At 37.6% G+C, this 24,815-nt stretch overlaps 1 protein-coding gene across 1 annotated transcript in view; it reads left to right on the forward strand.

Moving 5' to 3' along the window:
• Positions 1-322: 322 nt before the first annotated feature.
• Positions 323-24,815, forward strand: part of LAMB3 (laminin subunit beta 3) — a gene marked incomplete at its 3' end in the record, with an annotated part of 55,842 nt that continues 31,349 nt past the window's right edge. Inside the window, exons 1-6 of the mRNA XM_081325446.1 lie at positions 323-412; positions 1,934-1,986; positions 3,677-3,831; positions 23,460-23,574; positions 23,820-23,893; positions 24,108-24,299. Coding sequence (XP_081181572.1) covers positions 1,965-1,986; positions 3,677-3,831; positions 23,460-23,574; positions 23,820-23,893; positions 24,108-24,299 — 558 coding nt within the window. The 5' untranslated portion in view covers positions 323-412; positions 1,934-1,964. The remainder of the gene's footprint in view (positions 413-1,933; positions 1,987-3,676; positions 3,832-23,459; positions 23,575-23,819; positions 23,894-24,107; positions 24,300-24,815) is intronic.

Consider the following 24,815-nt stretch of genomic DNA (forward strand, 5'->3'; position numbering starts at 1 on the left):
TTCTGCTTCCCTTGCTTACCCATTTCACTCAGTGAAAAGATTTGTTTTGGCCAATGGCTTTCTCTGCTGTATGCAGTGAAACAAAATCCAAACTTCTCTCATGGAGTGTTTGCAAATTGATAGAAATGTGTATTCTTGAATGTATAATGACAAATATCTCTTCTTTTACTTGCAGTGAGCTAACACAAATTCATAGTCTAGGCTCTATAATGAATTTTACAGTAGATGGGTGTGTCTGTCTGAAAAGGTCCTTGAATCACTCATTATATCATTATTACTACACCCACAGGAATTTACATCCACAGGTAAGATGTGTTTAAAACGGAGAGTGAAAGACTACAGTTAAAGAAGCCAGGCAAGGGATTCCAGTTGACCCCTGCACAAAAGAGAAGGAAAAAGACACAAAGTGCAGGTATGTTTTATGTAGTAGTAAATCATTTATCTTAAAAGACATGCAGCTTTTGGGAAAGATAAAGGAGATATTGTTACCCAGAGTGAAACAGATATTTTTTAAAAGCACTAAAAAGTAGGGATTAAAGTACATGCTCCAGGTAAAGTTTTTAAAAGCTCCCTGCTCGCTTTAGAAAATTACATTTCAGTGTGATGTGCATGATCTTGTTCTTATACCTGGTGCTTCAAAGGTAGAAAGAGTAATCAGATTTCTCAAAGTCAGATAGAGGTTTAGTCCACTTTGCTCATTGGAAAGAATAGGTTAAATCTTGGTTAGTGCTTAGTGCTTTGCAGTTGATTAATGCTTTGAAAATGGTGAATACTTTGAAAGAAAGTGCTATGTTTGTAAGATTCCCCCCCCCCACCCGCTCCCTGAGAGATTTGAAATAAATGTGCAAAAGGTTAACGGAGAAAAAAATGGTAAGAGATAGAGGACATAAATGAAAATAATGTTCTGGGATTGTTTTTTTCTCTTTGACCAGGAAGACTGAAAGGTTATTATTTTTTATGCTTTTGTGGTAGTGTTGATTCCTGGCAACTGCCTGGACTAGACTGTGTGTATTTCTGGCATGGTTTTGCATGGGATGCACATAAAAATAACACCCAGTATAGCATGTGATTTTTTTACTGGGCCATGGATCAGTCAAGCACTAGTTTACATCAAAATGCAATGGATTATAAGACATTTATGCCTAGTTGTATACTTATCTTTCTCTTGATATCTGTGCTATTAGCAAAAAATCATTCCAGGGTTGATGAAAGTTTTCAGTGTCACTGTTAAACCAATGATATTTGGGTCTATTATTCTTGATGAGAATTCATGGCTAACCATGATAGAATGCCTCAGGACAGTAGTGTTTCATCTTCTCTTTTTCATCACTTCAAGAAAATGAACAAGACAGAGTATATTGTGTCTCCACCTGCTTATTTTTCCCATTTTTATTTCTTCCCATTTATTTCTAACAGGGCTCCCAGATTGTTCTTCTGCTTACACTCTTGGGAGTCTTCACCAATGATCAGCTGTCTTTGCATTTGTTTATTGATCTTATAATGAATCATATAACTGTTCATAGAACCTGGAAAGCAGGATTGATAGTGGTGACCATGGCTTTATTGTGTATGCTTGTTTTTTTCATGCTTAGATTTTGTAGTAGTCTCTTGGCAGTTCATCTCTATTGCTGTGGTTGCTGAATGCTCAACCTGAAAGTCACCTGATCCCAGATTGTGGGAGGTGGGGAAACCCGACTGTCAGAACTTTGAATCCGGGTTGTAAGTCCCTTTTCTTGGGTTTGTTGTAACTTTGGCCAGTCGTAAGTTGAGGTCTACCAATAATCTCTTTCATCGACACTTCCTCTTACTTCTTAGGACTGTTTTGCAATTATATAACAACAACATTGCAAAGCAATGTTAAAGAAGGGTTAATAATTTGCCATATCCATGTTATCATCTTTGTCATTGAATATATGTTTTATGTTCATTTAAGGTAACTCTTGAATGTTGTGAAGCTCATCATTATGTGGATATTCCTTCTTCTGGGTAAGTGTTTTCCCTGTATGCATGTGAAAAATATTAGATGGACTGGATAAGGTAGATCCAGACAATAGTTAATATCTCCTGTTAATGCTAGTTAACCTCAAGAGACTTGCCTTGGATCTGTTTATGCTGAATAATTATCCTTTATTCAGCTTTCCCTATGTGGAGAACCTAGTGGGGTAATAAAGAGAACACTGGAAGAAGAAGCAGATTATCTCAAGGTGTGATGGAATGTGTATCTGGAGAAGGAGTGTGTGTGTGTGTGTGTGTGTGTGTGTGAGAGAGAGAGAGAGAGAGAGAGAGAGAGAGAGAGAGAGAGAGAGAGAGAGAGAGAGAGAGAGAGAGAGAGAGAGAGAGAGAGAGAGAGAGAGAGAGAGAGAGAGAGAGAGAGAGAGAGAGAGAGAGAGATAGATCCTGGCTGTGAGCACCATGGTTTCCCAGAGAGGAAATAGTGCATTCCAAAGAGAAGCTCAAATTAAGAGACTTCATAGTCCTGGGCTGGTTGGAGGAAAGGAAGGAAGAGATTCAGGATAACCACACCCTAGAATCTCTTAGGGTATATCTAGTAGGTTAGAAGGTTACAGTTTAGTTTGGCAAGATCTGTTCATTAGGTATAAGCAATTTTTTTTTTAAAAATGACTCAGTTGGATTTCACTCTGCTGTTTTGGGGTATGGGCCCGAAACAAGGTTTGTAGATGTGTCCTTATTAAATAACTGTGGGCTAACAACAACTGAACAAATAACAAAAGATCAAAAATGATAATAATAAAAATCTTTCAAACCACCAAGAACAATCCATCACAGGGCTTCCCTTCCCTTCTGGCACAGTACCTGAGGGAAAGCCAGGTTTTCAGGGCCTTCCAGACTGTAAGGAGTGTAACGGTCCTCCTCCTCATATCAGGAAGAAGCTATTGTAGAAGGTAGATGCAGTTACAGAAATGGTTGCCTTTCTAGGTCCCACCAGATGACAACATTTAAAAGCAGGGACCTGGAGTGAGTCCACTCTATCTAATATAGTGGGACCGGTATATGTCTTAAGGGAGCTGGTTGCATGTTATATTTGTTTTTAGCAAATATGTATACTGTCACAGTAAAGAACATTTTATTAAAGAATAGTTCTGGTTCACAGATACAAATGATTTATGTTGTGTTTTCTAGGTCCATGTGTCTTTTGCACTATTTTCTAAGAAGGGCATTTTTGAATTAATGAAATAACATTGCATATTGCTATGTCTGTGATAGGAGAAAATTAAGTCATTTATTGGATGGGTGAATAATATTTAGCACGTCTTTACTGCTTTTACAACTGTTGCATTGTTTAGCATACATGGTCTGTCTAATCTTTATGACAGTGCTATAAGGTAAAGCCATAGAATTATCCACACATTGCAACTTAGCAAGTAAAGGCTAACAATAGGAAGCTCCACAGAGTTCTTACTTCTAGTTTGATATACACAGAGGGTTACAGTTTGAATGACTTTTGTATGGCTATTTAATAGCTAGCTAATTGCAGAAGCAAAATTCAAAGTAGCAGTTCCTTAATTCTGTAGACAGTCACTTAACCTGAGTAGCTATTATGTTATTTTGCATTACTTCTTTGAAGCTGCTCAATATAGAAAAAAGGGGCAACATTTCTATTCTGTTTTCTCTTAATGAATACTGTTGTTAAAGTTGATTCTGGATTTCTTTCTAGCCTCTCCATACCTCCTGGTTGCACAAAGAACCTGTCTGCATGGGGCCTGCTACCCACATGCGCAGGATCTTCTTATAGGAAGAATCCATTATTTGAAGGCCTCTTCCACATGTGGACTTACTCAACCTGAAACTTCCTGTACTCCATATGGAGAAGTATGTATGACCCAAATATTATTATTCATTCAGGAAGGACAAGACTTTCATAACTTAGTGGCATTGGTTTTGTGGTTGTCATTAAACAGAACAGAGATTAGGTGCTTGACTATGTTTGATTCCTGATGATTGCACAAATAGTCATCTTATCTGTCCATCTCTACAGATAACTTGCTGCTCTTCCAAGGACATTCTTGTAATCTTTTTGATCCCATTCATCTATCTTATCTGTGATTTTCCAATTCTTGTACTATTCTTATATTTGGGTTCACAGGTTATGATACAGTTTTCGATTTGTCTTGGTTGTGCAAACTCAGCTGTTGTGGTATATAAACCATGGTTTATGACTTTAATATGTAATGGAGTTTTAAAGAAATAATGCTTAATCAAACCATAGTTAGCACAATATGTGAACTTTCAGTATGATTTTGGGCACTGGATATTTGTAAAGATTTGAGTCTACATGATTGCTATGGTGAGTTAAGAACATAAGGTTTCTTCACCCTTCATGAATAAGATATGCCCAAAGCCAGAATTTTAAAGTAGAGTTATTATGTTCACTATGTTTCAATGCAGGAAATAAATTTGGAGCCCACCTCACTTCCATGGAGTTTAATTCTATGTTTTGGGTGTCCCAACAGAGGTTATTCTCTTTGCCCTCAACACAGCCTGTACAAGAGTGACTTCTTTGGATAAGCAGTGATGTTCTTTTTCTTTTAAGTCAACTCTTACAGGCCTCAGTAACTAGAGAAGAAATGGATTTTATGCCAACTATTTTCATAACTTTTTCATATTGCCCTTATAGAATAAATAATTTCTTGTTTATTAATTTTTATTTTCAAAGTTTCTCCCAAATCAAGAGGTGTCTGGTAGCATGTTTTCAGATTAAGAAATAAATTAAAGCTTATGTTTTTAAAATAAATTTTGCTATTTTGAAAAGATGCCACATGACCCTTCTTGATTTTTGACCACCACAAACTAACATGGCCCTTCCAGAAGGATGATTTCCTTTTCTTACACATGTTTTAAGAAAAAGAAGGAGGTCAAGCTTTTCTTCCTCCACTGCTATCCCATTTTAAAATCTCAGGTTAAGGCATTTCCTGTCTCTGGCAAATTTTAGATTATATCCTCTTCACATACAACACTTTGAATAAATGCTGATCTAGCAGAGACCTGTTGGGACTGTCATTGGCAGGTAGCTCTACCCTGTGTAGGTATAAAACTTTAAGATCCAGAGCAACTTTCATAAGCACATAATGTTTCACATAATGTGAAAGAAAGAAGCAGAAGCAGACACTTCTGAGCACAGAGAACAATAGTTCAGAACCCGGGTAGTAGCTCTTAAAGCACAGAAGCTGTGTGCCAACCTCCAGCTTGAGTATCCAAATAAAGTCCAGGATCCAAATAAAGTCCAAGAGTGAAAACCTGGCAGCTACATGCCTTATTGTTTTCATCTTGTCACTGTGTTTGGGGGGAAAAAGCAAATAAAAATATCCCCTCCTTTCCAATTTTATCAATCTCTGTACAGCAATTCAGAAGTGATTCCCCCCCCCGCCGTAAAATGAATCCAAACTTTTGATGTATTTAAGTTTTAGAGCAACTAGTTCCCATTCATTTTCCAATAAACAGATGTTAAGTGGGTTGCATATATAGGTCTGAATAGGTAGAGGGGAAATGTGACATAGGAATATACTTTGAGTTTGTATAAATTCCTCTACTATGCACAAAACATTAAATGAGTTTTCAGAAGTATTTATGAACCAAGATTACCTGCAGAATCTGTTCTAATATGTACATTTTTATTATCATTGGATCACAGGAAAAGCAGAAATTAACAATGATCTTTCTGTAAACCTCCCCATTTCTCATTAAATAGTAGGGTGAGGAAAGTGAGAAGTCCTGCGTTTGCACAGCATGGAAATCCATGGAATGTATGGTATTGGTAAAGGCCCTTCATATTGTGCTCATATGCTACACTTCTTTTCACCACAAGCAATTTTTTTGGGGGGGAAACTCAGAGCCATAAATTTTGTCCAGCAAAAAATCTACTTATTCAAGGCCATTTCTGTCTTTTGCACTGTTCCCTGTTAACCAAATATTCATAACATTGATTTCATTGAAAGGGAACAGGTTCTGATTCAATCACTATATAAATTAGTTAGCCACTGGACAGACATTGTGGCTGGTAATGCTGTCTGTTTCTAGGTCCTGACTCATGAGAGCTAAACTGAAAGCCAATAAAAAGTGGAAGGTAGGGTCACAGCATGTTTCAAGCAAGATTTAAGTCAAATAAGATTTTGTTGGCCATTTCTAGGTGTCTTTATGTATAGGAAATCTTTTATGAAGCAGAACCCATGTGGCTTTCAAGGAGCATTATTAAAGGAGATGGTATGTTACTTAAAATTGTCTTTGAGAAAGGATTTTGGGAATAGCATACATATCAGTGTTCCACGTTCATTGTATCAACATACAGCTCACTTAAAAATATGTCAAATTGGATTCTCTGAATGTCCATAAAGATATTTCAGAAAGTTGGACAAGTACTCCTTCCCTTCATCTTTAATTGCCCTGACCAGCAATAAGTAGGTTAAAGGGAACTTAATTTCTGCTACTGTTTCTGTAGCTCATCATTATACTGGTATTTACTGCTGAGACTGACTCATATTTCATGGTATGAGTAGTACTGATTAAAGGGTTTATTGATAGACATTGTAAGGTTTTCCTGTCCTCCTTGAAGCATATGAATTTTAAATGGATTAGTACCATTCAACATAATGATTTGCACTTCAGAGAATACTACTCAAAACGTGTTGTTAGACCAGCTAACACAGTTCCATTTTAAGACTGTTTAATGTGCTAAGGTTTCATGACAATCTGTGTGCTGCCACCACGTGGCTGTTCTTCGGAAATTATAATATGCTAATTGGGTCTGCCAGTACCTTCCCCCTTTGTGATGTATTTCCTATCCTGCTCATGATGCTGTACTGGGATCCACCCCTTCTGGGTTGGACTTCCTCCTTCTCCTTGTTCTCTTGTGTTCCATCCTCCATTGTAACATCTGAACACAAGCCATGCGGACAGTAATCCTGTTACTGTCTTTCGACCTTAAAGCTCCGTCCAGATTCACCTGACCACACCTTCTCTGCTGTAACCACCTTCTACATGCAAAATAAAGGTATTTCAGATGAACCAGGTGCTTTATGAGTTCACTGTCTGGAAAGGGCCATTGAATGTGACTAAATTCGCTTAAACAGACCAATAAGTGTCTTAACAAGGAATTATATTCGCAATACAACTGCCTGTATCAGAACAGTCGAAAGACAGTAACAGGATTACTGTCCGCATGGCTTGTGTTCAGATGTTACAATGGAGGATGGAACACAAGGGAACAAGGAGAAGGAGGAAGTCCAACCCAGAAGGGGTGGATCCCAGTACAGCATCATGAGCAGGATAAGAAATACATCACAAAAAAGGTACTGGCAGACCCAATTAGCATATTATAATTTCCCAAGAACAGCCACGTGGTGGCAGCACAATCCGTACTCATAAAAGTAATAGTATAATAATATACTATAAGAGTAGAATAAGATAATTGGTTTCAATCAAATTATAGGAATTTATTTTCATGGAGAACCACAAATATATTCATTGCTCTTTGGCTTTGATTGTTATGATTGTCAAGTGAAAATATCACAGTGGGCCAGAAGCTATAGTTCTTGTGCCCCTCTTTTATATTATCTAGGTCCCCAAAAGTACAAATAAAAAGGTTGTTCTAAAACAGAAGCACATATGTTTCTAGTAGTCTTTGGTTCAATGCAATCCCAGTAGAAGGGACTTTTGCGAGAGCACATGCATATTCAGATAACATTTAAATGTTAAAAACAAAAGCAAACAAAAGTCTCACCACTCAAGAGAAAGAAATCTGAACATACCTACTGTGCTTCCAGTGATCAATTGGCATGAATAAATCTAGTTTATTTATGTATTAATACTGTAAGATACAAAAATACAAAAGAAAATAATAGGAAAAATAGGGGAGGAAAACCAGAAATAGGAATTTATATAGAACTTTACCTTGCCCCCCACCTCTGTGTATGTGTGCTTATGCTTTCAAATCATTCTTACTGCCTAGACAAGTCCTTACAGTTTTCTTAGCAACATTTTTGGAAGTGGCTGCCTTCCTTATAAAGCTGAAAGTCTCACCTAAAGTCATCCCAACTGCCTCATGCCTGAGAACCTACAGTCTCCTAGCTTCTAGCTTGGTGCTTTTCACCACTGTACAAAACTGGCTCTCTTACTACAAATATAACCAGTTATTGTTATATTGAAGTTAAAAGGAATCATTTCTAAAAAGGTGCAGTGAATGGATGAATTTAATATTGGGCATTGTTTTCTAAGTGAAGTTTGTATTCCTTGTTTATTTGCTATGTATACGGATAACATTTCAATATTTAAAATGTGACCTGGACACTGCTTCCCCCTAAAATGTGCATATACTTTAAAGAAGGTGCAGAAATTTCTGACATGTCAGATGCTAATGAAATACAGCTACCCGAAGCCATAACCTGTGCAATAAAAAATGCTGGCAACTGTATGGGCAAAAGACCACCAGTTACAAGCTTTTGCTTTACATCATGGGTAGAAAGGCAATCTACAAGCCATGGGCAGTATGAGCCCAGTAATCTGATTCACCTCTTCCAAATGAGCTTGACTACTTTCAGCAAAGGACAGTAAAAATGTATGAGTTGCATAATTTAGGTATTTTTCCATTGCTCCTCACTGAAATTTTGCAATGGAAAACAGGAGCTGATACAGAGTAATTGCAAATAAATTGCATAATACTTTGAATATAATTCTGGACTCAGCCCCCTGGTGTCCATTTCCACTCTTTATCCTACTTTGCCTGTTCTCTTTTATTGCTGAGTAGCTTATTGAGCCAATACTATAAGTTTAATGTGAGACTTGTTTTATATTCTTTCATTTCTACCCAATTTTCCTCTCTGCTGCAAAGTAAAGTTCTATTTAAATTCCTATTTCTGGTATCAAAAGTAAAAAAAAAAAACTCTTTGTTTGGTTGCTGTTTTTTTTTTTTTGCAACCTCTGCACAGGGTATGAGCGGAGGGGCCATGCTTGCTTGCTTGCTTTCCTTCCATTTTGCCCTGTTGGCCAGCTTGTGCTGTCTAACTCTAGTGCCAATCCAAGAAGTGTCCCAAAGTGTATGTTTGCGTCCTAGAATATTTTGCAATACTGGTAAGTTTCCTGTTGATGGAAACACTCCAGAATTCTGCCTTGGATTTGGCTTCAATTCCTTCTAAACTTTATACTTTGTACCCCCACAGTGGAAGCTTGTTGGACAGGTCTAAAGCATCTTATCTATCCTGTGTAACACAGTATATATTAATTTGATGATTTATTGGGAAATGCTTTATTAAATCCTTGCCTGTTGGAAAATAAAGCCTGGTTTCACTAAAGGATTATTACACCTACCTATGTTGAATAAATTGATATAAAATGGGGAATGTGAGTTTTTAGTTGTTTTTTTAAGGGGCAGATTACCTAAATTTAGGTGCTTTAACATAGCCAGGAATTCAACAAAGGTCTTTAAAAGAACACAATAATCTCCAAGCAGCCAGGAACTGCAGTCTTCCACTGAACAAGTTTATTCATTTTTATTTCATTTATAGAAGTATTTACTCAGCTTTTCACCTGAGTTTTCCAAATTGCTAAAAAAAGTGATTAAATCACTCTATTCTATTAAAACAGAGACCTGAAGATAATACACAATGCAGTAAAAGAGAAGAAACAAATTGATTGTGTTCATAAGGATAAAATCATTTGTGCTGAAGCAAATATTCTTGGAGAGAGCACTATACGATTCTGCATAGATTCTGAGCAAATGAAGGTCCCATCAAGTCCAAATTTCTGTTTCCATGATAGTGCCGAGTGTAATTATACCTTATCACAGTGTTTAGATGCTGTATATTCTACTCCCAGGATTAGTAGTAATATAGAGTTATCAAATTGGGTAGTCACTGGTAATAATATCTCCTGTCAGTTTGTCTGCACCCTTTTTAAAGTTTGTACGTTTGGTCTGATAATGTGCTTAATTGGGCTTATAGTTTGCACAAAATTCTGTGTTCTTTAGTTGGGGACAGTGGACAGGATAGAAACATCCTTACTTTCTCTATGTTCCATATAATTTTATGCACCCTTATTTAATACTTTTTAAACTAAAAGATCCCGTTGGTCAATCCTTCTTCATAGTAGAGTTCTAGCTCTCATGGTTGACCTTTTTGTCTGCTTTCTGTTTTATATGAATTATAATGTAATATGATTTTTTGACCAAAACTATACAGCACATAGAATGTTCTTGTACCATCATTAGTGTCAGACTTCTCACTCCCAATGTAATGTTGCCTTTTTCATGGGTGATGCATTGTGCATATTTTTTTTCCATCAGTGAAAAAAATAAAGAATACAAGTCTTTTCTGATTGATCAGTGCAAACTCTGATACCATCCATCAATATACCTTCCCCATTCTCTAATTTAGGTTCAGCTATGGAATATAACTTTTCTTGGGATTGTTACCTGTCTAATTCCTTGCAGCAGAGTAACCCAAATAAGGTATGCCAAGGCGAGTCTGAATCCATTGGCAAGTGTGTATATTACAAGTACTAGAGGATGCTTCAGAGTAGATAAAATCTGGAGTAAGTATATTACACATGGTCCATATTGTTTATTCAATGATCTCAGTGCAGTCCCCTCAGCACTGTTTTATTTTCAGAATAATCATTTTAGATTAAGATATAGAGATGGCATTAAGACTTATGTTATATAATATTATCATGATTTTTGAGGCACAGACCAGAGGCAAAGAAGATCTACTTGGAAAAAAGTTGCAACTCTAGGAACAAGTATCAGCCTAGCCTGTACCAAATTAACATCTACTTCTAGTGCCTCATATCCCATGCTATAACAATGTCTCTCTGTTTAAATATAATAGGGTGCCATATTTCCTGTGATTAGAAGAGTGGTAAAGGAGTACACTATTAGATATGGTGGCTTTTTTTGGACCTTTTCAGGTTTCTTGAAAAGAAGGTTTAGGTGAACTAAAAATACTCTGTTTTCATCTTGATGTGAAGTATTTCTCAGCGTTCTACTGATGAAGTAGATAATTTTGGAGACTTACTAATAAACTTAGTACCATAACTTTCTCAGTGTTTATGGAGTGAAAGACCTTGAATATTAAGACATTGTTTGCCTTAGGTCAAGGCTATTGGCTCACCTGATTATCTTGCCTAAAGATCATTTAGCACATGATAATTTCAAAAGGTGAGAAGATGTTTTTATCATCTGAGATAAGATACACGGGCACACTAATGAAAAGGTTTCAGATAGTATGTTGATATACCTTAGCTATTACTCAAATGACCTTTCCCCCTACTGAGTTAAATTTCTGACTTCCCATCCTCAGCTGGCAGAAAATTGTTTGTACAAAATTTGTTTTCCCCATTGCTAATCCCTACCCTGCTTCTCTTGCATGTGTCCTGAATGATCTTGCTCTGTGTCCTCCCTATAAGCAATGTGATTGATTTACTCCTTTACTCTCTTGGCATTGCTACTGTCTCCAGCCAGCCAGGGAACACCCACTAATAAGGGCACTATAGCAGGAATGGAGCCTACCTCATTTCATGCTTCTGCCTGTTTTTTGTACCTTGGCTTGTTTTTCCTCTCATTCCATAACCACTCAGTTTAAAATAATGGGATATGAAGAAACATACAGGAAGATCCTCAAGGAGAATAGCCCCAAGAAAAGAGAGAGGAAGGGAAGGAGGAAGGGGACCTGCCATGCCTGGGCAACTATCTGGGTCCTGCATAGTGAGAGAACTCAAACTGAGTAGCTACTTCACAGGGAGACTAGGATAGATAGGAAGTGACTGAAAGCGAGTGGTAATTATGGGGAAAGGTAACAAGCACAACTGTAATTGAGATCAATTGAGGTTACATGACCAGTGTGAAAGAAATTCAGGAAATAAAGTGCTAACGGAGTGGACAAAGGTTAGAACAGAGGTGTCAAACTGCCTGCCCACAGGCCAGATGCATCATAGCGAAACTGCACACATGATGTTGCGAGTTTGACACTCCTGGGTTAGAAGATAAAATGACTGAGGTGGAGGCTGGCTAATTAACAGAGAGGAGAAGTATCTTAAGCCTGTCTTACTCATGGTAGGGGGCCAAGACAAAGACAATATTTTTTGGGGGGCAAGACAGTCATTTGTGCAGTCAGGACTATTCTGAGAATGTAGAGGAACATACATATTTAGAAGTATAAGAGCAAGGTTATAATCAATCATGAAATGTGGAGATTTTCAAGGCAGGTAGGAGTATGTTTTAATTATGAAGCAATTTACCGTGTTTGTACTTTCTTAGAAAGGCAGTGTGATGCACTGGTAATTTATCAGTCAACGTCTAGAAGGATTCAATTTTCACTTGTAGTGATTTCATGAGTTGACCCATGCACTTTTCTTGGCAGTAATTCAGAAGTGGCTTCCCATTGCCTTGAACTGGGATTTTTACTTCCCACTCCAGTGTAAATTCTTGAGATTCCCCGGTGATCTCCTATCAGAATACTGACTAATTCTGGAAGAAGGATAGTTTGCCTACTATAGAAGAATGGGTGTTTAAAGTTTCGAATCTTGCAGAAATGTCTAAGATTGCTGCTTATTTGAAGGATCATTCACAAGAAAGATATATTTCAGTTTGGAGGAGATGGATAGATTATATTCAGATCTATGTTAAAGGGGAGTTAAAGCACATTATGAATTTGGTTAATTTTATATTTGGATAATTTTTAGTTAGAATATGATTATTATAACTATAACCCTGTATTTAGTTCTGGGAAGTGGGGGGAAGGGGGGTGGTTTGGGGTGGGTGGGTTTTGGGGATGTATTGTAAAATCTTTTTTTTGTAAAACTCTTTAATAAAAAAAAAAGAATACTAATTCCAACCCTGCTTAATAGTTTTCAAGCCTGATTAAGGTCAGTGTAAAGCTGCTATCTATTTAAACATAAATTTAAATCCTTGCATAGTTATAAATCTACTGTAACTGATTGGAGAACATCTCCATGATGTTATTGCTGATGTATGAAGAATCATATACAGAAGCAAATCAGCAGGGGAAAGTGGAATCCAGAGTCACTGAATAAAATTAACATTTAAACGTGGCAGAATAAAGTGATTTACCTTGGGTAGTTAATTTGATGTGATAGTTTTTAATCCTAACATGCTTGAATGCTCACATTTAAAAACAACAGCAACAGATGACCATTTTTCAAACAAAAGGTACAGTATGACTGTGTAACTACTGAACCTTCTGTTGGAAAAAAGAACCATATCCATGTATCAGAAATCTCTAATAACTTGTTTATTAATATGTATTTTTCTACTGTAAATGATATAGTTTTGGACTGAGTAAAGAATTCTGAAATATTAACCACTTTATCACAAACCAACGTCACAATGATCCTGATTTGTAAATAATAATAATAATAATAATAATAATAATAATAATAATAATAATTATAATAATAATAATAATAATAATAATAATGAGATCTGTTCAGAGCATTTTTCCTAGTGCCACCAAACATGTCTTCGGAGAAGGGCGGGATATAAATGGGATTAATATAGAAAATGATGCCAATTGCTGTACTTAGAACACAGAATTACATTCCCATATTGCCCTTGCAGCTGGGCATTTCTAGTCTGTATAGCTTTTGAAAAACACATGTTAAAACAGCACAGCTCCAGTTCTTTACTTTCTGGTTACTTCATCTGTTGAGATTATTATCTCCTACAGAAAGAAGTATATAATCTTCAAGTATATGTCATTGGGTTGGAAAAATTTCTTGCTACTCTGTATTATACTATAATGTATAATTTTTGAGTATTGTGGTTTCTATATCCTCTTGATAAACAGTTTTTTTTATCAGATTTTTTTTAGGCAGCAAAAATGTTATGTGAATGCACCTTAAAGACAAGCACTGACATGTTTATAAAGGAGAGGTATGAAAATTGTTGCTTTATCAAATTCAAGTGGCACCACTGATGCTGTACATTCTCAGTTCTTCAAATATTTATTTTTTATGTAAAAGCAAACACATGGACTTCCTTGAAGAAACGATGATTAATAAGTGCTATAGTGTTAATCAAGTTGTAGAAAGAGGGATGGAAACAAATAGATCTTAAGCAATCAGAATAGCTGTACAAAGGAAATGATGTCAGGAACAATGAACATTTTTGTAAAATATTATTCCCCAGCTGGCTTCGTTGGAATATCTTCATGTGATGGAATACTGTTTTCAGAATTCATTTGGACTGGGCTGTTCTTACAACCAGAAAGCAGAAAACATGCATCTTAGCATAGTAATTTTCAAAATTCATCTGGACTGGTCCTATCATTCAGTAGAATGACATATTAGGGGATAGCTGGGAAAGCGTTAGCAATTCAGATTGCTGCTTTCAAGTGTAGCAGAGACTTTCCTTGTTAATATTGTCAGTCAATTTTTTAAATGAAAAGTGAGAGGGCATTTCCTTGTACTCTTCCTCAAACACAAAAATATCTAGAATTGCCCCAGAAGTTCATGTTACTATGCTTGATGTTATTATGTGTAATGTGAATCAAACTGCTTAGAATGGCACACTAATTTGTCTTTTATGTACATTTTGTATTTGCTCTTAATAGTATTCTGCTGTTGTCAACTGTTCCTTTCAAATTAGTGTTTCATTCTAGGCATGTGCTATTAACTTTATTATGAGATCAAAGTGTAAATATGTGTTTTAAGAAAGAAAAACAATACACTGACAGGTATCACACTGAGTTAAATAGCAAAGTCCATTGCTCTTTCCTCTCTTTAAAATGCTGGCCTGTACATCAGATAATTAATATGAACCTTGATGGAATTAATTCTTGCTGCAGGTTCTATCATTGTGACTGTTGCTTATTGGCAGTTATTAATCCACTTATCAACTGCAAAATTAAGTGTTCCTTATTTATTAATATTGTGTTATTTGCTAATTCTGAAAAGTCAGTTAAATGGCTCTACAGAATGTAAACTACTGTTGGTGAATGTTATTTTCAGGTATCGTCCATTTCCCAACTTTCTATAATTTTTTACTTGTGTTTTTTTGCCATATCAGGATTTAATGAGACCTCAAGGGTTTTCTTCCCACTATTATCTGTTTCAGAATATTACAGAAATTCTTTTCAGACAATGATAAACTCATCAACTAAATCTGCTCCTCCTCCTGGGGCTTTTACAAGAATATGATATACAGAAATTTGTTATGCTTTTCATAGCTCTGAACTAAATATCACTTGTTAATTGCTGCTGATCAAAGGGACAATTTGAACATTATTTCAAAATCTGAGAAAACTCACATCCCCCCCCCCACTCCCCAAAACTAATATGAATAAGAATCCCAGATGCTCCAGTGACATTTTCATATTGGTAAAAAGATCAAACTATTTTCTATAAACATCTGTCATGCCAGGTTCCTTGTTGACCAAATTTATAGAAACAACTATCATCTTAACGACATATTCCTGAAATGAAACACTGCATATATGAAAGATTATTTAAAACATTGCTGAGTATAAAGTGGTTTTAGGATTAGAGAACTTATGATGCAATTTGACCTCAGTAGAGAAAAGTAAAGTCTTACACAAAGGCAAGAAAAACCAAAAGTACACATATAGATTGGGTGAAACTGGGCTTAATAGCTGTAACTGTGAGAGAGATCTTGGAGTCTTAGTGGACAATCAATTAAATATGAGGCAACAGTGTGGGGCGGCAGCCAAAAAAAAAAAGCAAATGCAATCTTAAATTGCATTAACAGAGGGATTCAATCAAGATCATGTGGTACTAATGAGGTACTATTACAACTCTATAAAGCCTTAGTAAGACCACATCTAGAATACTGCAACCAATTTTGGTCTCCACACTATAAAAAAAGATGTTGAGACTCTAGAAAATGTGTAGAGAAGAGCACCAAAGATGATTAGGGGACTGGAGGCTAAAACATATGAAGAACGGTTACAGGAACTGGGCATGGCTAGTCTAATGAAGAGAAGGACCAGGGGAGACATGATAGTAGTGTTCCAATATTTGAGGGGCTGTCACAGAGAGGAGGGGGGTGAACCTATTTTCCAAAGCACCTGAAGGCTAGACAAAGAATAACAGATGGAAACTGATCAAGGAGAGATTCAATCTGGAAATAAGGAGAAATTTCCTGACAGTGAGAACAATCAGCCAATGGAACAGATTGCCTTCAGATATTGTTGGTGCTTCATTACTGGAGGCTTTCAGAAAGAGACTGGACTGCCATCTGTCAGAAATGTTGTAGGGACTCCTGCACCTACAAGGTCCCTTCCAACTCTTGTTTTTCTATTCTGTTCTGTTCGCAAAAATGCTAATTCAACAATATTTAAAAGCTTACATTTCAAAATGACATTGTACTCGTAAATCAAGCACAATTTATTTTCATGAAAATACATTACATGAGACTATAAAATGAAATTAGACCCAGATTTTGTACTCGTCCCTTACAGACAGCATTCTTTTAAAGTGGATTCAAAGACCCCATCCATAAAGGCCCCATCCATCCCTGCCCTATAGTGGTCAGTTGTATACTGCCAGAAAAGAAACTCATAACTGAAACAAATAAAAGGAGATGGAGATTTTCATGTATAAACCTAAAATTAGGCAGGCAGACAACAATTTGCTGTGGGGTTTTTTTGTGTAAATTATGATGGTATAAGTTATTTGCAGTTAAAAGCATGCACCGAAAGGATGGTGCTAAAGCATCCTATGATTTTTATCTGCATATTCTAGTTTTTCTTTCTTGTTTCTTTCACCCAGGCATAAGTTCTTCTTTCTATTTCTGATGAAAATATGGGTGTAGGAGGAAAAGTAGTTCACAGGAAGTGCGGGATGATAGGAAATGTTACTCAATTAATGGCACTCTGATATTTTAGAGCATGTCATGAAAATGTTTACAAAACGGTTGCTATAAGGATAAGACACAACATACATATTATTTAGAAGTTTAACTAGCTCCCACCCACAGGATGTTTGTTACTGCATAGAGGGAAATTAATGTGACCCAAAGGCATTTCTGTAACTTTATATGAAATAGAAATTGGTCATTTTCTTCCTAAGGAGATACTGTACCTCTTGCTTACTCTTGTCATAGTTGAGACCCGGATAAAGTTGAACAAATAATTGGAAGGAAAATATGCAATCAATAGAAAGAAAATTTAACTGTGTAAGTTGGTGTATTCCATGAAAACATTCTACTTTTCTTGATTGCTCTCTTATCTTAGTATTGAGGACCAAGTCTTTGCTTACAAGAAGACCAAGTAAGATATATGTATTGCTCCTAATTAGGGACCTCTTTGGACCTCCATTTATACAGGGTCAATTCAACTGCTACAAGGAGACAACTCTTGGCTGATTGCATAATTTGAATGTTGTTTTTTTGTCATTGGCTGAATAACCTCCCTTCCTTTAGTGTAGATTCTGTTTCAGTGATCTGTAGTATCAGTGGGATACATACTTTCATGCATGTACCTGCCTCCTTGATCACAGAAATTGTGTTGTGTCCTTATTCCCAGGAAACAGCAAAGGATACAGAGAAGGATCTGAACATTTCTCCCTAAAGCCAGAGTCTAGATGAGAATGTATCCAACATTCTTGTTAGGAAGAACACTGGAGAGAGTTCTCCAAAGCAGCATGAGCTTGTCGAGAGCCAAAATAAAAGCTGGTCAGAAATATTGTCTGACCCAGGGAACTTTGAGACATGCACCTCCTCTGGCAAACTTTAGTTTGGAGCATGGACAATTTTTTCTCTTAAGCAATAAAATGTTACACAACTTATTCAGTACAGCAGTCAACCCCTTACATTTTCATCCAGTGTTAATTTTAGGTTTCCCAAATATTGAAAGAGCAGCAGGATTTCAACACTGGGTGCACTGTCTTGTGAAATGTTTGTTTCAAATGTCCATGTGGGTCAGGTCCAAACTCTGGGGAGACCAAGCTCAGCAGACAGACCATTTGTGAAGTCATGGCCATATGAGACAATGAGATTTCCTTTTGGAAATATACTGTAGAAAAGCTTTTACACAATGTGTTGTGCTGAAATGGATAGAAAAAGCTTCTTCTCTTCCCTGAGCCATTTTTATTACCATGTGACAAAAATGCAGTCCACTCTATGCTACTGTAATGTATCTGAAGTTATGCTCATTTTACTATCTAATAAGATATTTTATGCTCCAGTGTATGGAGGTGGTAATGACAACCTTTTCAGAATTTAACCTGTGCACCTTATGGATTTTCATCTGAATTTAATAACATATTAAATTAATGTCATGTGTCTGCCAAATCTGTTTGTCTATCCAATGTTTCAGTTTCTCTCTATCCAGACTCAGACTGGCAACATGATTTTTTTCCACCATGCAACTATTTTTAATCATGTGATTGCTAATAATGGTATAATTGTATTTATCAGTGTATACTAATACTCTAAGCCAGGGGTGTCAAACTTGCAATGTCACGTAACGTGTCACGACGTATCATGACTTTTTTTCCATTGCCAGCAATGGGATGGGCACGGTTTCACCATTACGCATCCAGCCAGCGGGCTGGCAGTTTGACACCCCTGTTCTAAGCACTCTTGTTCTGATGGCATTTGGTTCATTTTACACCATTTCTTTCAACGTGCCTTTGTCAGAATCAATGGAATTAACATAAAAGCCAGGATTTAGCTTAATCTGTCATCTTTTAGTATTTGTTTGTCATGTTTGGGCTGAAGTCTCTTTAAGCCTTTTGTGCACAAACCTTTTGAGATAGCCCAGTCTGACTTGCTCCTTGAATTACTCACTCAAGCTAAAGAGGTTTGACTTTTCACCTATTAACCTTTCACTCAGTAAAGCCACTTGTCTTCTGATGCTTTCTGAATTTAGGAAGTTGAGATGGATTTAGGCTCAATCTATTTTGAGATTTAAATAAATGCAATTTTGTTCACCCCTTCATGGATTACTGCCTTGTCATGGCAAAGGGGCTTGCGTAATTCAATGAAGCTATGAGCTATGCTGTGCAGGGCCACCCAAGACGGACAGGTCATAGCCAAGAGTTCTGACAAAACGTGATCCACTGGAGAAGGAAATGGCAACCCACTCCAGTATCTTTGCCATGAAAACCCTATGGACAGTACCAAAAGGCAAAACGATATGATGCTGGAAGATGAGCCCCTCAGGTCGGAAGGCGTCCAATATGCTACTGGGGAAGAGCAGAGGGCTAGTACTAGTAGCGCCAGAAAGAATGAAGCAACTGGGCCAAAGCCGAAAGGACGCTCAGCTGTGGATGTGTCTGGTGGTGAAAAGAAAGTCCGATGCTGTAAAGATTTTTTCTCCATAGGAACCTGGAATGTAAGATCCATGAATCAAGGAAAGCTGGACGTGGTCAAACAGGAGATGACAAGACTGAACATTGACATCTTAGGTATCAGCGAACTAAAATGGACAGGAATGGGTGAATTTAATTCAGATGACCATCAGGTATACTACTGCGGGCAAGAATCCCTCAGAAGAAATGGAGTAGCCTTCATAGTCAATAAAAGAGTAGGAAAAGCAATACTGGGATACAATCCTCAAAATGACAGAATGATCTCAGTTCGAATCCAAGGCAAACCATTCAATATCACAGTAGTCCAAGTCTATGCCCCAACCAGCAGTGCTGAAGAGGATGAAATTGACCAGTTCTATGAAGCCCTACATGACCTTATAGAACTAACACCAAAAAATGATGTCCTTATCATCATGGGGGATTGGAATACTAAAGTAGGAAGCCAAAAGATAACTGGAATAACAAGCAAGTTTGGCCTTGGAGTACAAAATGAAGCAGGGCACAGGTTGATAGAATTTTGTCAAGAGAATACGATGGTCATAGCAAACACTCTTTTCCAACAACCCAAGAGACGGCTCTACACATGGACATCACCAGACGGTCAACACAGAAATCAGATTGACTATATGCTCTGCAGCCAAAGATGGAGAAGCTCTATACAGTCAGTAAAAACAAGACCAGGAGCTGACTGTGGCTCAGACCATGAGCTTCTCCTTGCAAAGTTTAGGCTTAAACTGAAGAAAGTAGGGAAAAGCACTAGGCCACTCAGGTATGAATTAAATCATATCCCTGTTGAATATACAGTAGAGGTGACAAATAGATTTAAGGAATTAGATCTGATAAACAGAGTGCCTGAAGAACTATGGACAGAGGTTCGCGACATTGTACAACAGGTAGCAACCAAAACCATCCCAAAGAAAAAGAAATGCAAGAAAGCAAAATGGCTCCATGAGGAAGCTTTGCAAATAGCTGACGAAAGGAGGGAAGCGAAAGGCAAGGGAGAAAAACATAGATATGCCCAATTGAATGCAGAATTCCAGAGAATAGCTAGAAGAGATAAGAATGCCTTCTTAAATGAACAGTGCAAAGAAATAGAAGAAAACAATAGAATAGGGAGGACCAGAGATCTTTTCAAGAAAATTGGAGAGATGAAGGGAACATTTAATGCAAAAATGGGCATGATAAAGGACCAAAATGGCAGGGACCTAACAGAGGCAGAAGAGATTAAGAAGAGGTGGCAAAATTACACAGAAGAACTATACAAGAATGAGCTTAACGTCCCAGATAATCACAATGAGGTGGTCACTGACCTCGAGCCAGACATCCTAGAATGTGAAGTGAAGTGGGCCTTAGAAAAGCTGAGCAACAACAAAGCTAGTGGAGGTGACAGTATTCCAGCTGAGCTATTCAAAATCTTAAAAGACAATGCAGTAAAAGTGCTACACTCAATTTGCCAGCAAATTTGGAAAACTCAACAGTGGCCACAGGATTGGAAAAGATCAGTTTACATTCCAATTCCAAAGAAAGGCAGTGCCAAAGAATGTTCAAACTATTGCACCATTGCACTCATTTCTCATGCTAGTAAAGTCATGCTTAAAATCCTACAAGCTAGACTTCAGCAGTATGTGGATCGAGAACTACCAGAAGTACAGGCAGGATTTCGAAGAGGCAGAGGATCTAGAGATCAAATTGCCAACACACGCTGGATCATGGAGAAAGCTAGGGAGTTCCAGAAAAACATCTACTTCTGCTTCATTGACTATGCTAAAGCCTTTGATTGTGTGGATCATAACAAACTGTGGCAAGTTCTTAAAGAGATGGCAGTACCAGACCATCTTATTTGTCTCTTGAGAAACCTATATGCGGGTCAAGAAGCAACAGTGAGAACTGGACACGCAACCACTGATTGGTTCAAAATTGGGAATGGCGTCCAGCAAGGCTGTATACTGTCGCCCTGCCTATTTAACTTATATGCAGAGCACATCATGAGAAAGGCAGGGCTAGATGAATCAAAAGTTGGAATTAAGATTGCCGGAAGAAATATCAACAACCTAAAATACGCAGATGATACCACTCTAATGGCAGAAAGTGAAGAAGAACTAAAAAGCCTCTTGTTGCGGGTAAAGAAGGAGAGTGCAAAACTTGGGTTGAAACTTAACATTAAGAAAACCAAGATCATGGCATCTGGCCCTCTCAATTCCTGGCAAATAGATGGGGAAGAAATGGAGGTAGTGACAGATTTTATTTTCCTGGGCTCCAAGATCACTGCAGATGGCGACTGTAGCCAAGAAATTAAAAGACGCTTGCTCCTCGGGAGGAAAGCCATGGCAAATCTAGACAGCACACTAAAAAGCAGAGACATCACCCTGTGAAGAAAAGTGCGTATAGTCAAGGCCATGGTCTTCCCAGTTGCAATGTATGGCAGTGAAAGTTGGACCATAAGAAAGGCTGAGCGCCAAAGAATTGAGGCCTTTGAACTATGGTGCTGGAGAAGACTCCTACGAGTCCCTTGGACTGCAAGGCGATCAAACCAGTCAGTCCTAGAGGAGATCAATCCTGACTGTTCTTTAGAAGGCCAGATCCTGAAGCTAAAACTCAAATACTTTAGCCACCTAATGAGAAGGAAGGACTCACTGGAGAATAGCCTAATGCTGGGAAAGATCGAGGGCAATAGAAGAAGGGGACAACAGAGAATGAGGTGGCTGGATGGAGTCACTGAAGCAGTAGGCGTGAGCTTAAATGGACTCCAGAAGATGGTAGAGGACAGGAAGGCCTGGAGGAATGTTGTCCATAGGGTCGCGATGGGTCGGACATGACTTCGCAGCTAACAACAACAACAACAACAATTTTGTTCAGCTAAAATCTGGCAAAACTCTGTAATTTTTGTTTTCATGCATGGCAAATATTGTCAGGCTCAACATTTGGGTTTACTTGCATGTAATAAGTTGAAGGTACAGTATTTATTTAAAGTTATAATAAAATAGAAGAGACAACATAGTAAGCTTGCCAGAATGTATTAATTCTCCCTGGGTGCTTTAGTCAAGTGTTAGTTGATGTAGATTTGAATAAACAAAAATTGTTCCTCTGTGAAATGGAAGACAAACAATTTCCAGGCTTCTTGTTTTAGGCTTTAAAAAAGGAATTATACCAAGTCTATTCATTTTGCTCTGGCATGAACGTAACACAGAGAAGAAAAAAACACACCACAGCATGTAACCCAAAATATAATGTTTGCCCCTTTGAAGGGGAAATAAAAAGCTGGAGCGAAATTTGGAGAGCTTGGTTTCCAGTAAAAACTGACAAGGTAATTTGTCACCTAAATTAATTTAATTTTTCCAACTTTTAAATTGTGTATAGCTTTCAAAGTGTCCATATCTCCTTGGGGAGATGAGATTTAAAATAGCCATAGCCTCACCAGTTTTAAGGTAGTGAGCAGTTCTTACAAAGTAAACATTTGCCAAAGAAGAATTGGAAGAAGGTGCTTGGAAATAACAGCGATAAGGCTCTTAAATCATTAAACCTGGCCTTGTGTTCCGATAAAAATGATAGCTTTTGTTTGGGCCAAGGGAAGAAAAGGAAAGGAGATTAATATAAGTATTTTGAAATATATTAATATAAGTATTGAGAAAGCCATTTTTTTCCAAAGTATGTCATTGTTGGGGCCAGACTAATCCTGGGTGTGGGGCAAGTGTTTCAAAATGAGGCATGACAAAGAGAAGGTACAACTCCATGGTTCCATGAGTTGACATTGTTTAATCGATGGAAACCAGAGCATGTCCATCCTGTTGATTTTATGGGACAGACAAAGCGGTTGGGAAAAGTCTCCTTGTGAATAACCAGGAAAGAGAGAAGTGGAAAAATACAAGATTCCCTGCACTTACTGTATATCTCCATATAGTTTTACACATATGGAAGGGTATATTAGAAGCCTAGTTTGAACATACACTATGCTTATTTATCCAATTGACTAAAATTCAAGCTTTCAATCAAATAATCCTCTCTCTAAGGAAAAAAAATCATTAAACAGAATGCTGGTTTCTAAAAGATGGAAGTAACATTTAATACTATTTTGCATTATTATATCATTTGTAAAATTTTAATTTTGCAAAACACCGTGCCACTGAGATCATAAATCTAATGGCCATATTTTATTCCTGTTTCAGTGGCAAATGAAATGTTGCCGATGTGATTCCAGAATCCCGCACGCGTTCAACAGTCACCGGGTGGAAAATGTTCTCTCTTCTACAGGACACAAGCGGTGGTGGCAATCTCAGAATGGTAAGTCCCTGATTTAGAGGAGGGGGAAAAAAGGAAAGAGGCTGATGTGGACGTGCTGTAAAGTAGTTTTATGGTCAGAACAATGATTTCAGAGGGACAAGGGTTGTGTGGATTTAGTAAATAGAGCTTGAGTTTTAATAGATTAACCGCAGAGAGGAAATGAATGATCTAGCTTTTAGAAATAGCCTTAGTTTCATAATGTTCATGGCCCACTGTTCTGATAATTGCTTTTTTTGTCTCCTCAGATGTGAAACATGTTTCTCTCCAACTGGATTTAAACAATAAATTTCAGTTTGCTAATCTCCTGCTGGACTTCAGGGTATGTGCATAGCTCTCCTGTTTCTTCTTGGGGAAATAAATTTTGATTCAAATGACCTTTGTAAACCAGTGAGAGTTTTGGTCTCTACTGTTAGCTTATCTGGGTTCTGGATCAATCACACTGATTAACTCCCCTCTTTCTCCTTTTTCTTGCTAAGGGTAGAGAGCAAGACTATTGAATTCTAGTTATCTCTTCTTTCCTCTGTCTCTTTAAGAGTCCTTTGCCAGGTGGCATGGTGATTGAGCGTTCTACTGATTTTGGTACCACATGGAAGATCTATCAGTACTTGTCCACAGACTGTTCTACTACTTTTCCGTGGATCCCCAAGAGCTTGCCTCAGAAATGGGATGATGTCCGTTGCCAGGACGTACAGAGTCAACATAGACAACCTCAGAATGGGGGAAAGGTATTGTAAATGCAGTACTCTTTGGGCTAAGATTACTTGGGATTTATTGAGCTCAAAGTTACAGTATCGTATGTATGCATACACACACACACACAAACACACACACACACACACACACAAACACACACACACACACACACACACACACACAGACACACACACACACATATATATATATATATATATATATATATGGATCTTTGGTCATTCGGGTTTTTCCCGCGTAGAGTTGAAGGTGTAGGAGCAACGTCAGGCTGGTGGCTTCAGTTTCCTTCTTCTGGGAGAAGCATGTGGTAGTGGCTGTTTGTTCCTCTTTTTTAAACTGACAGAGGGGGTGTGTTCTGTGGGTGGAGGTGTGCTCTGATTGAAGCCACCAGCCTGAGGATGACGGAATGGGATTCCGTCGAAACGTTGCTCCTACACCTTCAACTCTACGCAGGAAAAAACCCGAATGACCAAAGATCCACATACAAACACCTGCGAAAACCTCAGAAAACACACACACACACACACACA

This window comes from Vipera berus (genome assembly GCF_964194415.1).
Source record: "Vipera berus genome assembly, chromosome: 3".
Lineage (NCBI taxonomy): Eukaryota > Metazoa > Chordata > Lepidosauria > Squamata > Viperidae > Vipera > Vipera berus.